This window comes from Panulirus ornatus, chromosome 45, assembly GCF_036320965.1.
Source record: "Panulirus ornatus isolate Po-2019 chromosome 45, ASM3632096v1, whole genome shotgun sequence".
Classification (NCBI taxonomy): domain Eukaryota; kingdom Metazoa; phylum Arthropoda; class Malacostraca; order Decapoda; family Palinuridae; genus Panulirus; species Panulirus ornatus.
Window position 1 is genome coordinate 11168287 of NC_092268.1, and position 17837 is coordinate 11186123.

General features: G+C 43.2%; 1 protein-coding gene across 1 annotated transcript in view; it reads right to left on the reverse strand.

Moving 5' to 3' along the window:
• Positions 1 to 15246, reverse strand: part of LOC139762958 (uncharacterized) — a 34164-nt gene extending 18918 nt beyond the window's left edge. Inside the window, exons 1-7 of the mRNA XM_071688283.1 lie at positions 15064 to 15246; positions 9591 to 10478; positions 8941 to 9054; positions 7355 to 7906; positions 5787 to 5960; positions 2310 to 2486; positions 665 to 841 (exon numbers count right to left, since the gene is read on the reverse strand). Coding sequence (XP_071544384.1) covers positions 665 to 841; positions 2310 to 2486; positions 5787 to 5960; positions 7355 to 7906; positions 8941 to 9054; positions 9591 to 10478; positions 15064 to 15246 — 2265 coding nt within the window. The remainder of the gene's footprint in view (positions 1 to 664; positions 842 to 2309; positions 2487 to 5786; positions 5961 to 7354; positions 7907 to 8940; positions 9055 to 9590; positions 10479 to 15063) is intronic.
• Positions 15247 to 17837: the final 2591 nt, after the last annotated feature.

The following is a 17837-nucleotide window of genomic DNA, read 5'->3' on the forward strand; positions in this document are numbered from 1 at the left end:
AGGTTATTAGGTACAGTAGGGTTGAGGGACAAGTTAGCTGTGTTGTAACTTTGAATGGAGAAATATTGGAGGAAAGATTGACCAAGAGGATGTACGTGTCAGAGGTGGAGGGAACAAGGAGAAGTGGGAGACCATATTGGAGGTACAAGGATGGAGTGTAAAAGATTTTGAGCGATGGGGGCCTGAACATGCAAGAGGGTGAGAGGCTTGCAAGGAATAGAGTGAATTGGAACGATATGGTATACCGGGGTCGACGTGCTGTCACTAGACTGAACCAGAGCATGTAAAACGTCTGGGGTAAACCATTGAAAGGTCTTTGGGTCCTGAATATGGAAAGGGAGCTGTGGTTTCGGTGCATTACACATGACAGCTGGAGGCTGAATGAACGAATGTGGCCTTTTTTATGTTTTCCTGGCGCTACCTCGCTGAAGCAGGGAGTAGCGATGCTGTTTGCTGTGGGGCAGGGTAGCGCCGGGAATGGATGAATACAAACAAGTATGAATATGTGCATGTGTATATTATGTATATGTCTGTGTATGGATATTTGTATGTATGTATGTGTATATGTTGGATAACACCAGTAGTTACAGAAATGATAGAAAACGATGTTCTTCAAAAAAAAAATGAGAATTTAAAGGGATAACTAAATTAATATAAGACTTACCTCCACATTGCTAGGATTTGAGCGGTAACCAGAGTCCTTCAGCTCCCTGGCCATCCTGTCTATCTGGGTCTTCTGGGACAGGATGGCGCCCTCCATGTTGGCTCGCTCTTCCTCCCACTGACGCTCCTGCTCCGCCATCCTAATGGTAAGGTCCTTCACCTGTTTCCTTAAGGTATCCTGTGTAGGGTAGGATGTCTTGCTGTTTAATTATCAAATGACATTAATGATGATGATATAAAAAAACTGGAGATATGAAGAGCAAATATACACAATAGAAAATGGGGTTATTAAATAGGGAAACATTCAGTGTTTACACAAACACTGATTGGGATGGGCCATTCTTGTGGTAGGTCCCATACGAGCCCGAATGAGCCCATTGTTGATGTGTGCCAACTGCAACCAAGGGACGAGGGATCTCTTGTGTCAGAGAGAGTTGGTGGCAAGTGTTACTGCAACTAGGGGACGAGGGATCTCTTGTGTCAGAGAGAGTTGGTGGCAAGTGTTACTGCAACTAAGGGACGAGGGATCTCTGATGTCGGTGGCGGGTCAGGTGAAATGCCTTCTTGTTGGGGTCGTTCGCTGAGGTTTGGATGGTCGTTACGGGTCAAGAACCCCTTCAGTTCATGAGGGAGATGTAGATGATGATGACCCTCACCTCTACATGGCTAGGATGTGGGAGGGTCCTTACCTCTACATGGCTAGGATGTGGGAGGGTCCTTACCTCTACATGGCTAGGATGTGGGAGGGATCTCACCTCTACATGGCTAGGATGTGGGAGGGTCCTCACCTCTACATGGCTAGGATGTGGGAGGGTCCTTACCTCTACATGGCTAGGATGTGGGAGGGTCCTTACCTCTACATGGCTAGGATGTGGGAGGGTCCTTACCTCTACATGGCTAGGATGTGGGAGGGTCCTCACCTCTACATGGCTAGGATGTGGGAGGGTCCTTACCTCTACATGGCTAGGATGTGGGAGGATCCTTACCTCCACATGGCTAGGATGTGGGAGGGTCCTTACCTCTACATGGCTAGGATGTGGGAGGATCCTTACCTCTACATGGCTAGGATGTGGGAGGGTCCTTACCTCTACATGGCTAGGATGTGGGAGGGTCCTTACCTCTACATGGCTAGGATGTGGGAGGGATCTCACCTCTACATGGCTAGGATGTGGGAGGGTCCTTACCTCTACATGGCTAGGATGTGGGAGGATCCTTACCTCTACATGGCTAGGATGTGGGAGGGTCCTTACCTCTACATGGCTAGGATGTGGGAGGATCCTTACCTCTACATAGCTAGGATGTGGGAGGATCCTTACCTCTACATGGCTAGGATGTGGGAGGATCCTTACCTCTACATGGCTAGGATGTGGGAGGATCCTTACCTCTACATGGCTAGGATGTGGGAGGATCCTTACCTCTACATGGCTAGGATGTGGGAGGATCCTTACCTCTACATGGCTAGGATGTGGGAGGGTCCTTACCTCTACATGGCTAGGATGTGGGAGGATCCTTACCTCTACATGGCTAGGATGTGGAAGGGTCCTTACCTCTACATGGCTAGGATGAGGGAGGGTCCTCACCTCTACATGGCTAGGATGTGGAAGGGTCCTTACCTCTACATGGCTAGGATGTGGGAGGATCCTTACCTCTACATGGCTAGGATGTGGGGGGGTCCCAAGCTTCTTCAACTCCCTGGCCATCCTGTCTATCTGGGTCTTCTGGGATAGGATGGCGCCCTCCTTGTTGGCTCGCTCCTCCGCCCACAGACGCTCCTGCTCCTCCATCCTGCCCTTCAGGTCCTTCACCTGCTGCTTTAACGCATCCTAGCAGGGATTGGCAGACGGTTGTGATTACATTTTGTGATTACTTTTTGATTACATTTGTGATTACTTTTCTCGATTACCTTTTGTGATTACTTTTCTTGATTACCTTTTGTGACTACTTTTTGATGACTTTGTGATTACCTTTTGCGATTACTTTTATTGATTACCTTTTGTGATTACTTTTTTACTTTTGTGATTACTTTTTGATTATTTTTGTGATGACTTCCTGATTACCTTTTGTAATTAGTTTTTTTGTGATTACTTTTTGATTACTTTTTGTGATTACTTTTTGATTAGTTTTTGTGATTGCTTTTCGTGATTACTTTAAATTACTTTTCATGATTACTTTAAATTACTTTTCATGATTACTTTAAATTACTTTTCGTGATTACCTTTTTGTTACAGCTAGGAATTGTTTGCTGTCAATAGAAACTGTTCGCCACAACTCGGTCACAACCCCAGCCAGCTCTCTCCCACAACCACAACTCACCACAACCACCACAGCGCTCCAGCTCTGCCACAGACTCATACCACAACCATAACCCACAACCACAATGTTGTGATATAGATACAACTCCCTTCCATGACCTACAGCTGCCACAATTCTCTCCCACAACCACAACTCTCGACCACAACCACAACTATCGACCATATCTACATCTCGCCTTGACAACCACAATTCTCTACCACAACCGCCACTTTCTGTCACAACCACCACTCTATACCACAACCACACATCTCTATTACAACCACCACTCTCTGTCACAACCACCACACTATACCACAACCACACATCTCTACCACAACAACACCACCACAACCACACACCTCTCTACCACAACACCACCACCACAACCACACACCTCTCTACCACAACAACACCACCACAACCACACACCTCTCTACCACAACAACACCACCACAACCACACACCTCTCTACCACAACAACACCACCACCACAACCACACACCTCTCTACCACAACATCACCACCACAACCACACACCTCTCTACCACAACAACACCACCACAACCACACACCTCTCTACCACAACAACACCACCACAACCACACATCTCTCTACCACAACACCACCACCACAACCACACACCTCTCTACCACAACACCACCACCACAACCACACACCTCTCTACCACAACAACACCACCACAACCACACACCTCTCTACCACAACACAACCACAACCACACACCTCTCTACCACAACACCACCACAACCACACACCTCTCTACCACAACACTACCACCACAACCACAACTCTCTACCACAACAACACCACCACAACCACACCTCTCTACCACAACAACACCACCACAACCACACACCTCTCTACCACAACAACACCACCACAACCACACACCTCTCTACCACAACACCACCACAACCACACACCTCTCTACCACAACAACACCACCACAACCACACACCTCTCTACCACAACAACACCACCACAACCACACATCTCTACCACAACAACACCACCACAACCACACCTCTCTACCACAACACCACCACCACAACCACACACCTCTCTACCACAACAACACCACCACAACCACACCTCTCTACCACAACAACACCACCACAACCACACCTCTCTACCACAACACCACCACCACAACCACACACCTCTCTACCACAACACCACCACCACAAACACACACCTCTCTACCACAACAACACCACCACAACCACATCTCTCTACCACAACAACACCACCACAACCACACACCTCTCTACCACAACACTACCACCACAACCACACCTCTCTACCACAACAACACCACCACAACCACACACCTCTCTACCACAACACTACCACCACAACCACACCTCTCTACCACAACAACACCACCACAACCACACACCTCTCTACCACAACACCACCACAACCACACACCTCTCTACCACTACACCACCACCACAACCACACCTCTCTACCACAACAACACCACCACAACCACACACCTCTCTACCACTACACCACCACCACAACCACACCTCTCTACCACAACAACACCACCACAACCACACACATCTCTACCACAACAACACCACCACAACCACACACCTCTCTACCACAACACTACCACCACAACCACACCTCTCTACCACAACAACACCACCACAACCACACACCTCTCTACCACAACACTACCACCACAACCACTCCTCTCTACCACAACACTACCACCACAACCACACACCTCTCTACCACAACAACACCACCACAACCACACACCTCTCTACCACAACACTACCACCACAACCACACACCTCTACCACAACAACACCACCACAACCACACACCTCTCTACCACAACACTACCACCACAACCACTCCTCTCTACCACAACACTACCACCACAACCACACACCTCTCTACCACAACAACACCACCACAACCACACACCTCTCTACCACAACACTACCACCACAACCACACCTCTCTACCACCACAACACCACCACAACCACACCTCTCTACCACAACACCACCACCACAACCACACACCTCTCTACCACAACACCACCACCACAACCACACCTCTCTACCACAACACCACCACCACAACCACACTCCTTTCTACCACAACAACACCACCACAACCACACCTCTCTACCACAACACCACCACCACAACCACACACCTCTCTACCACAACACCACCACCACAACCACACTCCTCTCTACCACAACACCACCACCACAACCACACTCCTCTCTACCACAACACCACCACCACAACCACACACCTCTCTACCACAACACCACCACCACAACCACACTCCTCTCTACCACAACACCACCACCACAACCACACACCTCTCTACCACAACACCACCACCACAACCACACACCTCTCTACCACAACACCACCACCACAACCACACCTCTCTACCACAACACCACCACCACAACCACACTCCTCTCTACCACAACACCACCACCACAACCACACCTCTCTACCACAACACCACCACCACAACCACACTCCTCTCTACCACAACACCACCACCACAACCACACACCTCTCTACCACAACACCACCACCACAACCACACTCCTCTCTACCACAACACCACCACCACAACCACACACCTCTCTACCACAACACCACCACCACAACCACACACCTCTCTACCACAACACCACCAACCTGTCTACCATAACCACACCACCACCACCACAACTACCACCACCACACTCTCACACAACCACAACCCTCTCCCCCCCACCCACCCACACCCTTAACTAAAAATCTCTCCCAGACTCGAACCTGGCTCCTAATGAGATTGGACTGGATTTGCTGCTTCGCTTCAATGATGCGTCTAACCTCGCTCCTCAAACTGGATATGTTCTTCTTGACCTGACTCCCTCCTCCCCCACGAACTTCCTCCTCCTCACGCGCGTACACGACTTCCCTCACGCGCTGGTCACTCCTCCCGGACTCCTGCACAACAACAACAACAACAGAATAACATAAACAATAACAACACGCAGAACACAAACATAAACAATAACAAAACGCAGAACACAAACATAAACAATAACAACACGCAGAACACAAACATAAACAATAACAAAACGCAGAACATAAACATAAACAATAACAAAACGCAGAACACAAACATAAACAATAACAAAACGCAGAACATAAACATAAACAATAACAAAACGCAGAACACAAATATAAACAATAACAAAACGCAGAACACAAACATAAACAATAACAAAACGCAGAACACAAACATAAACAATAACAAAACGCAGAACACAAACATAAACAATAACAAAACGCAGAACACAAACATAAACAATAACAACACGCAGAACACAAACATAAACAATAACAAAACGCAGAACATAAACATAAACAATAACAAAACGCAGAACACAAACATAAACAATAACAAAACGCAGAACACAAACATAAACAATAACAAAACGCAGAACATAAACATAAACAATAACAAAACGCAGAACATAAACATAAACAATAACAAAATGCAGAACACAAATATAAACAATAACAAAAGTTATTTTTGAGGTTCAGGCTAGGTTCTAAGGCTACGTGGGGGGGGGGGGGGGGGGGGGGGGAAGGGAGGGTTCAAAGGCTCTAAGACCAATTAGGGAAGGAAGGTTCTAATTCTAATGAAGGATCTAATTCTAATGAAGGATCTAATTCTAATGAAGGATCTAATTCTAATGAAGGATCTAACACTTGGAAGAGATGAAATATAGAAGATTCTAAGACCAATTTGGGAAGGTTCTAATTCTAATGAAGGATCTAATTCTAATGAAGGATCTAATTCTAATGAAGGATCTAATTCTAATGAAGGATCTAATTCTAATGAAGGATCTAACACTTGGAAGAGATGAAATATAGAAGATTCTAAGACCAATTTGGGAAGGTTCTAATTCTAATGAAGGATCTAATTCTAATGAAGGATCTAATTCTAATGAAGGATCTAATTCTAATGAAGGGTCTAACACTTGGAAGAGATGAAATATAGAAGATTCTAAGACCAATTAGGGAAGGAAGGTTCTAATTCTAATGAAGGATCTAATTCTAATGAAGGATCTAATTCTAATGAAGGATCTAATTCTAATGAAGGATCTAATTCTAATGAAGGATCTAACACTTGGAAGAGATGAAATATAGAAGATTCTAAGACCAATTTGGGAAGGTTCTAATTCTAATGAAGGATCTAATTCTAATGAAGGATCTAATTCTAATGAAGGATCTAATTCTAATGAAGGATCTAACACAAGGAAGAGATGAAATATAGAAGATTTGTGGAGTGTTCCGTCAATGTAAGATCTGTGGCAGCTGGTCCTTGTTACCCTGTGAGAAGCCAGTGTTCGAGGACGACCTTCCAAGTTGTCGTCCAGTGTTCGAGGACGACCTTCCATGTTGTGGCTCAGTGTTCGAGGACGACCTTCCAAGTTGTCGTCCAGTGTTCGAGGACGACCTTCCAAGTTGTCGTCCAGTGTTCGAGGACGACCATCCATGTTGTCGTCCAGTGTTCGAGGACGACCTTCCAAGTTGTCCAGTGTTCGAGGACGACCATCCCTGTTGTCGTCCAGTGTTCGAGGACGACCAACCCTGTTGTCGCCCAGTGTTGGAGGACGACCACCTCCGTTGTCGTTCAGTGTTGGAGGACGACCATCCCTGTTGTCGCCCAATGTTGGAGGACGACCACCTCCGCCGTCGCACAGTGTTCGAGGACGACCTTCCAAGTTGTCGCCCAGTGTTCGAGGACGACCATCTCTGTTGTCGTCCAGTGTTGGAGGACGACCACCTCCGCTGTCGCCCAATGGAGGAGGACGACCACCTCCGTTGTGTTCGAGTACGAGGACGGGTCTGGCCATACGCCCAGCCTCTGGCGCCTCCTCCTGTATGTGTACACGAGACGTGGTCAGCATTGTGCAACACTTTGCTACACACAGGACGACCAAGGACATGTTACATGAGGGGGTCAATACAGTATGGACAAGACCAAAGACTTCGAGGTGTAAACTGAAGTATTCTGAAACCTGTTTCAGATTCTGATTACTTACGAAACGTTTCTGAAGCCTTCCTGAAGTCTGTGTTCCGTTCCGTTGACTTACAGGACGGATCTGAAGCCTTTCTGAAGTCTGTGTTCGGTTCTGTTGACTTACAGGACGCTTCTGAAGCCTTCCTGAAGTCTGTGTTCGGTTCCATTGATTTACAAGACGCTTCTGAAGCCTTCCTGAAGTCTGTGTTCGGAGCCTATGCTTCAGTAAGAACAATAGCCACACAGAGGCATCTACGAAGGTCTGACATCAGTTGTAAACCAATCCACAGGCAAGCGCTCGCCAGATACGACTTCCTCCACACACTCCGGCACAATGGGACACCAACTTCTACAGTTTCTCACCCACTATCTACCACCAGCGCTGTGTCATCAGCAAACAGCAGCTGGCTCACTTCCCAAGTCTTCCCTTCAAGATTGCATACTTGCCTCTCTCTCTCTCTCTCTCTCTCTCTCTCTCTCTCTCTCTCTCTCTCTCTCTCTCTCTCTCTCTCTCTCTCTCTCTCTCTCTCTCTCTCTCTCCCCTTAAGACCCTTTGCATTTGCCTCCCTCACCACCCCATCCATGAACAGATTAAACAGACATGATGACATTGCACACTCCTGCCGAAGACCCACCCTCATCTACAACCATAGACCATCTAAATCAAAATTCTTCACTGCTTCTACTAGCTCTCCTCCCTCACCTCATATTCTTAACACCTTCGACATAGCATCTTCATGAACCCTACCATATACTTTCAAACAAACCCCTGGTCCACATATCCTCTACCACATATATATATATATATATATATATATATATATATATATATATATATATATATATATATATATATATATATATATATATAATCTGTACTATTCTACTCACTTGATGAACTGGTGGGAGGGCGCCATCATCCAGGCGTGGACTGCTGGCTGGGCTGTCCGAGATGTAGACTGGTCTTGCTACATGCACGTCCGCCACCATGTGGTTGTGTTTATCCTGATGATGCACCACATGACGTTATAATGAGAATCATTTCATTACTAATCCTATGTAAATATATATATATATATATATATATATATATATATATATATATATATATATATAATATAGAGAGAGATAGATAGATAGATAGATAGATAGATACATATTAGCTTTCCTATTGTGGCTTAAATGTTGGACTACCACACAGCAAATTTCTTTATGTTAATCTTTCGTATGTTACACATTTACTCTCTTATGTTTACTTTCTTACAAAACCAGAAATATTCTCGTTTTCTATCACGCACTCTGGACAGTAGGCCATTCATAACCTTACCTCTTCTAGTTTTCTATCACGCTCTCTGGACAGAAGGTCATTTAATATCCTTACCTCTTCTCGATTTCTATCACGTCCTCTGGACAGTAGGCCATTTATAACCTGACCTCTTCTCGTTTTCTATCACGCACTCTGGACAGTAGGCCATTTATATTCTTACCTCTTCTCGTTTTCTATCACGCGCTCTGGACAGTAGGCCATTTAATATCCTTACCTGTTGGGTGGATGGTGGAAGACTTGGCCTCTCTCTCGTGGAGTTATCCTCCACTTCCCTGGGTGTCTGAAAGTCTGTGGATCTTCGAGTTGGATCCAAATTCTTTTGAGTTGGAGTAAAAGCCTTTCCCTGGCCCGAGTTTCTGTCATGGGTCAATATATTGGTATAGGATGGTCTCTGTGTCTCTGTGTGTCTGTGGTGGTCTTCTGTCTTGCCGTACAGCCAGTCTTGAAGGTTCGCACGAGAGGATGGGGCACGTGGTTCTTGTTCGATGTAGCTGAGTCTGTTTACTTCTTGTGCACTTCTGTAGAGTCTTTCGTTTGCCTTGCGTCCAGCAACGGGGCTTGGCTGCTCCTCTGTAGGCTGGGCTCTGTGTAGTTCTGCCAACCTTTCAAACTTCCTAAGTTCAGATAGAAAGCTTGGGTGTTGTGTGTATTGCTGGCCTGTGTGGGGTTTCATGTTCTCTGGTCGTGAGGAAAGTGTCTGTTCGTCAACACTTTGGGAGGTCTGCCAACGTGGACTGCTGCCGTAAGTTTGTTTTTGGACGTTTTGCGTGGCGGAACTGCTTTGCTCTTCGTCAAGGTAAAGTTTCCGTGTTTCTCCAGCGATCTCGGGAGTTCGATATCTCGAGGAACTTTGCGAGAGGGTTGAATACTGTTTCCCAACGTCTTCGGCAACTTCTAGGTTTCCAAGACTGCCGGAAAACCTCTGTTTACTAAGTGGGCGAGTGGGAGCTCTCCAAGGACCTGTTTGCTCAACACCTCGTAGTCGATCCAGGTCATCTCTACTTCCAGCGAACTGCTGTCTCATCTTGTACTTCGAGTGGATGGGAGGTTTTCCAGTGACGCGTTGGCTATATAATTCCCCAGTACTTCCATACAGACGACCCTGTGAAAGGACTTAATGATTTCAGTATGTTAAGGCATTGTTTGTGAGAGACCAAGATAGCTTGTTTATCACCTATTGTGCCTCCTAGGCTTAAAGAAAATGAATAAATAAGATGATTTTTTTGTAGAAATGGACAGTAATGAAGGAGAGATCCATAGATTGTGTGTGTGTACAATAAGGTGGTCGAATGAATGGAAAATGCTATCTGGACAGGATACAGGGGGCAAGATGCCATTATGTGATATTTCGTTTAATTATTGATTCCCAGAAGAATATGGTCTTCGTATTCTTTGTTTACATGTCACTGTGTAGCCAAACAGCAACCCTCCCTCCCCCCACCCCCTTCCCCTCCAAAAAAGCTAGTCTATTTGTGTGTTACTGACGAAGTTTACGAGCGACAGATTATTTCCATTTGCCAGCTAACTATCAGAGTGTGTGGAGTGAGGAAGGCACATGAATGTGGAGTGAGAGGTACCTGTTGATGGGATGGGGGGGGGGGGGGGGGGATGGGTGCTTGACGTCCACTAGCTCCAATCACAGAAGCGCTCCTTGTATACACGAGTAATGTGGTGGCAGTTGGCAACTCAAGGGTGGGCCGTTTTGATAACTGTCTTTTTTCCCTGCACCTCTAAGCTTTGGAACTTTTTTCTACCACCTTATGTCTTTCCCCAAAACTGTGACCTAACACGTTGAAATACAGAGTTTTCAATTGCTTTAAACTTCGTAAACATTTTTCCTTGTTTGTTCTTCCATCTATGTTTTTAAGAGCACTACGGATATGTGATCCCTTACGCCTGGTAGATGAATGGAGTCATATAAAACGTATCTTTAGGTAGTTAATTATTCCAATTGCTTTGTGAACAAAGCTTACTGGAAAGCTAGGAAGACATTTTATGTTTATTGTAACAAAAATGTGACAAATAAGGATAAGTCTAAATGTTTAGTGTTGACCAATTCTCTCAACTTAGCTAATTTAAGACATGCTCTAAAAACAGTGCTCGTAATGTTGCTTTCCAGTACAATAACACCATCAGTAAGACCTTGATAAATAGTAGGCTAAATCATACAACAATTTTGGGAGTGTTTACGCCGTCAAATGCAAGACAAGTAAATATATTTATGTAGGCCAGACAGGTAAAACTGTAACGGAGATGTGTTATTGGCACCGTCATGCAGTACGCAGGGATGACCACAAAAATGCGATCGCTAAACATTGTCATGAAAATGATCACCCTGGCCATAGATCTTGAAAATCCAGTTAATTTATACCCCTCTGCTAATTATGCCACACGTAACCCCACTGTCTTAATTACTGATATTAAGAACTTTAATTTGTCCCCAGGCATTTTTAAAGCCCACCTTACCATTAATCAAATCATTATAAGAGAATTGACAAAACACTGTTATATTTCTTGTGTCTCCCCTGATGACGTGATTATGACACGAAAGTGCACTTGGCAACTTATCCTGTTTCATTTTCCCCGTGGACTCATAGGAATATATATATATATATATATATATATATATATATATATATATATATATATATATATATATATATATATATATATATATATATATATATTTATTTATTTATTTATTTATTTATTTATTCATATTTATTTTGCTTTGTCGCTGTCTCCCATTTTTGCGAGGTAGCGCAAGGAAACAGACGAAAGAATGGCCCAACCCACCCCCATACACATGTATATACATGCACGTCCACACACGCAAATATACATACCTATACATCTCAATGTACACATATATATACACACACAGACATATACATATGTACATATGTACATAATTCATACTGTCTGCCTTTATCTATTCCAATCGCCACCTCGCCACACATGGAATAACATCCCCCTCCCCCTCATGTGTGCGAGGTAGCGCTAGGAAAAGACAACAAAGGCCCCATTCGTTCACACTCAGTCTCTAGCTGTCATGTAATAATGCACCGAAACCACAGCTCCCTTTCCACATCCAGGCCCCACACAACTTTCCATGATTTACCCCAGACGCTTCACATGCCCTGGTTCAATCCATTGACAGCACGTCGACCCCGGTATACCACATCGATCCAATTCACTCTATTCCTTGCACGCCTTTCACCCTCCTGCATGTTCAGGCCCCGATCACTCAAAATCTTTTTCACTCCATCTTTCCACCTCCAATTTGGTCTCCCACATCTCGTTCCCTCCACCTCTGACACATATATCTTCTTGGTCAATCTTTCCTCACTCATTCTCTCCATGTGACCAAACCATTTCAAAACACCCTCTTCTGCTCTCTCAACCACACTCTTTTTATTTCCACACATCTCTCTTAACCTTACATTACTTACTCGATCAAACCACCTCACACCACATATTGTCCTCAAACATCTCATTTCCAGCACATCCACCCTCCTGCGCACAACCCTATCCATAGCCCACGCCTCGCAACCATACAACATTGTTGGAACCCCTATTCCTTCAAACATAGCCATTTTTGCTTTCCGAGATAATGTTCTCGACTTCCAAACATTCTTCAACGCTCCCAGGATTTTCGGCCCCTCCCCCACCCTATGATCCACTTCCGCTTCCATGGTTCCATCCGCTGCCAGATCCACTACCAGATATCTAAAACACTTTACTTCCTCCAGTTTTTCTCCATTCTAACTTACCTCCCAATTGACTTGACCTTCAACCCTACTGTACCTAATAACCTTGCTCTTATTCACATTTACTCTCAACTTTCTTCTTTCACACACTTTACCAAACTTAGTCACCAGCTTCTGCAGTTTCTCACATGAATCAGCCACCAGCACTGTATCATCAGCGAACAACAACTGACTCACTTCCCAAGCTCTCTCATCCACAACAGACTTCATACTTGCCCCTCTTTCCAAAACTCTTGCATTCACCTCCCTAACAACTCCATCCATAAACAAATTAAACAACCATGGAGACATCACACACCCCTGCCGCAAACCTACATTCACTGAGAACCAATCACTTTCCTCTCTTCCTACACGTACACATGCCTTACATCCTCTATAAAAACTTTTCACTGCTTCTAACAACTTGCCTCCCACAATATATATGCTTAATACCTTCCACAGAGCATCTCTATCAACTCTATCATATGCCTTCTCCAGATCCATAAATGCTACATACAAATCCATTTGCTTTTCTAAGTATTTCTCACATACATTCTTCAAAGCAAACACCTGATCCACACAAACTCTACCACTTCTGGAACCACACTGCTCTTCCCCAATCTGATGCTCTGTACATGCCTTCACCCTCTCAATCAATACCCTCCCATATAATTTACCAGGAATACTCAACAAACTTATACCTCTGTAATTTGAGCACACTCTTATCCCCTTTGCCTTTGTACAATGGCACTATGCAAGCATTCCGCCAATCCTCAGGCACCTCACCATGAGTCATACATACATTAAATAACCTTACCAACCAGTCAACAATATAGTCACCCCCCTTTTTTAATAAATTCCACTGCAATACCATCCAAACCTGCTGCCTTGCCGGCTTTCATCTTCCACAAAGCTTTTACTACCTCTCCTCTGTTTACCAAATCATTTTCCCTAACCCTCTCACCTTGCACACCACCTCGACCAAAACACCCTATATCTGCCACTCTATCATCAAACACATTCAACAAACCTTCAAAATACTCACTCCATCTCCTTCTCACATCACCACTACTTGTTCTCACCTCCCCATTAGCCCCCTTCACTGAAGTTTCCATTTGCTCCCTTGTCTTACGCATTTTATTTACCTCCTTCCAAAACATCTTTTTATCCTCCCTAAAATGTAATGATACTCTCTCACCCCCAACTCTCATTTGCCCTCTTTTTCACCTCTTATATATATATATATATATATATATATATATATATATATATATATATATAGATATATATATATATATATTCTTAATGAGTTGGCTTTGTTTTGGACATACATTTGACTCTGGCGTCATAGGTAACACACATTAAAAGAGCTGTTCTTATCTGTTGCTTTATCTGCCAGGTTATTTGCCTATCTTATCATTTAGTTCATCTAGGCGCATGCTTATATTTTGAAACTATATACTTAACAACCAATTCAATCTATGTACAGCTATTTATCCATCGACGTTCCTATTTGCTTGTTCATATAATCCAATTTCGCCCATTTACATAAATGGCTCTGCTTCTGTTACTGTAATTATCAGCACCAATCTATTTCAGTGAGAATTTTTAATTAATTCTCTTAGGAATCATATGAGAATTTTTCATTTCAGTAGAATTACATACAAGTAATCCCCAAGCATGGATTTACCGTAATATAAATAGGGTTTTTGGGAATTAGGGGGAAAAAGTGATGTATATTGCACCAATTTATGAAACTAAAAGTTAAAATCAAATGTAAACATCATAGTTCTTAAGTGAAGATGAATAAGTAATATACACAAGTGGTTACTGAGGCTAACTTATAAAGTTATGGCTGGCACTTATAAACTTATGGCTTGCTGTGGATCTACCCACTTAATAAGTAGATGTCTTTGTATTATATTTCTTCGCACTTACGTTCATACCGCTCCAATAGTCACTCATTTCTCCTTTGCTCCGTCTTGCTTCCTTGTGCAATTTTCCTGTAGAAGGAGACGCAAAATGATCACACAGGAAGAATGGACAGTAGACTGGGGAATGAGCTTGTCCAAAGACTAAGGTGTTGCATGATCCACAAGGAATCGTCTGTTCTGATAACATTATCGAATGATAAGCGAGATACCCACACATCTTATCTCTCGAACCAAACTCCGCCTCTTTGGAGAGAATGAGTGAGGAAAGATTGATAAAGAGGATATATGCGTCAGAGGTGGAGGGGACAAGGAGAAGTGGGAGACCAAACTGAGGTGGAAAGATGGAGTGAAAAAGATTTTGAGCGATCGGAGCCGCAACATGCAGGAGGGTGAAAGGCGTGCAAGGAATAGAGTGAATTGGAACGATGTGGTATACCGGGGTTGACGTGCTGTCAATGGATTGAACCAGGGCATGTGAAGCGTCTGGCGTGAACCATGAAAAGTTCTGTGGGGCCTGGATGTGGAAAGGGAGCTGTGGTTTCGGTGCATTATTACATGACAGCTGGAGGCTAAGTGTGAACCAATGTGGCATTTTTGTCTGTTTCCTGTGGGACGGGATGCCGCCTAGAATGGATGAAGGCAAGCAAGTATGAATATATATATATATATATATATATATATATATATATATATATATATATATATATATATATATATATATATATACACACACACACACACACACAGAAATATACATATATACACATGTGCATATTCATACTTTCTTGCCTTCATCCATTCCCGGCGCCACCCTAGCAAGGATAAAACCATCCAACTTAGCCTTCAGCAACTGTAAATCTTTTTAGCACACTACAAATCAGCCAAGACCACTTCCCCTGTGGTTTTTTTCATACCTTTGTCATGTTAACTTTGTCCAACCAAACATTGGCTATGTTTCTATGGTGTTTTATGGTTCCAAAATATCCCACATCACTTTTCACAATGATTATCTTAACACAGTCATATGACGGCCTTGTGGTTTCCATTGTGGCTTATCGTATACAGTGTATATGATTTAAATTCAATTATGCAGATGATATGTCATGACTATATATATATATATATATATATATATATATATATATATATATATATATATATATATATATATATATATATATGTATGTATATATACAGATATGGGCGCTTATGGACATCCTGGTGTATAGTGGTTGACTGCAGCTCGTTTTCTGTGAGGACGTCCTCGAAAATCGTCTCGATGAAGCTCAACACAGCTAGCTGATTCGCTGTGCTGTCGCTGAGGTCAGGGTTCGACTCAGTGGTATGAGCAAATGTTTTTTTTCGAACCATTAGATTACAAGAGAACACAGGTTCTTGTCATTCTTATGTATATAGACCACCTTGAAAATATATACAATATCATATAATGTCTGAAATCACACTTGAGAGCAATTATATTATAATACTGAAGTAATAGACGACAGGTTAAGAACCCTTGCTATAGACTAGATAGCAATTAGTGATTTCTATGGTTTATTGATGGTGAACGTGTCAGTTATCTTGATTTAAGGTTCGACATTAAGTTTCAACTTTAAGAACGTGTAATCATATATAGATGAAGTGTTGGTCCAGAAATTGATCATTCTTTTAATCACTGATTAAGGCCTCTACCTTCCAATATTGATTAGTCCAATTTGGGATATACTGCTCTCGAAGAATTTCCAATATTCCAATATTATTCTTGCTTATATAATTTACCATCTCATTTCCACAATCATCAGTGTTCATTCCCCTGTATATTTCTCATGCATCCCTGACCCTCATCCATTCTTGTGTAAGTGTATCTGTGCTCCCAGAACCTTCGCCCCCTCACCCACCCTATGACTCACTTCCGCTCCCATGGTTCCATTCGTAGCCAAATCCACTCCTACATACCTAAAACACTTCACTTCCTCCAATTTTTCTCCATTCAAACTTACCTCACAATTAACTTGTCCCTCAACCCTACTGTACCTGATAACCTTGCTCTTATTCACATTTACTCTCAACTTTCTCCTTTCACACACCTTTCCAAATTCAGTTACCAACTTCTGCAGTTTCTCACTCGAGTATAAATTCATTGTTTAACGCCTTAGACCACATCATTTCCAAACAGGTTTTCTATTTAATGTTCTGTTGTGTATGTAATGTACATATTTTTTTCGTGTTTAAGATCAAATTGGCTGGTTGGTAATTTTGGAAGACATAATATCAAAATATTTACTTTGTGTTTTTGTACTACGTTTTCCGTGGGTAATGTATTTCTACAAGATATTCTTTTTAATGAACCTGGATGGTAGTAAATGAAAAATGATGTTTCAGTGATTTATTTAAATTACTTGTTGTGTACAACGCAGGGTTGGGGGGGGGGGGGTTCATAGTTGCCTTACACTTCTAAATTGAATATTGTCCAACAATTTCACCTGCATATTGTTGTATTTATTTATTTTTCTTTTTTTTTGACAAAATCTTTTGAACATAAAGTGTAAAATCACTCGTGAAGGCAGTGTTTGTGACCCACTGAACTGTTCAGTCGCGTGGAACGGTTTTCCACAATTGATCTTTTCCTGTTGAACAAATGTTCTTCATTAGAAGGAAGTTGCTATTTAGCCTCGCCACCGTTTTCTGTGTCACTGACTGTCCGTTTTCTATGATTGATGAGACGGCACAGGCAACTGAATGCCCTAACCATGGCCACCTCATTAGCCATATATAGAT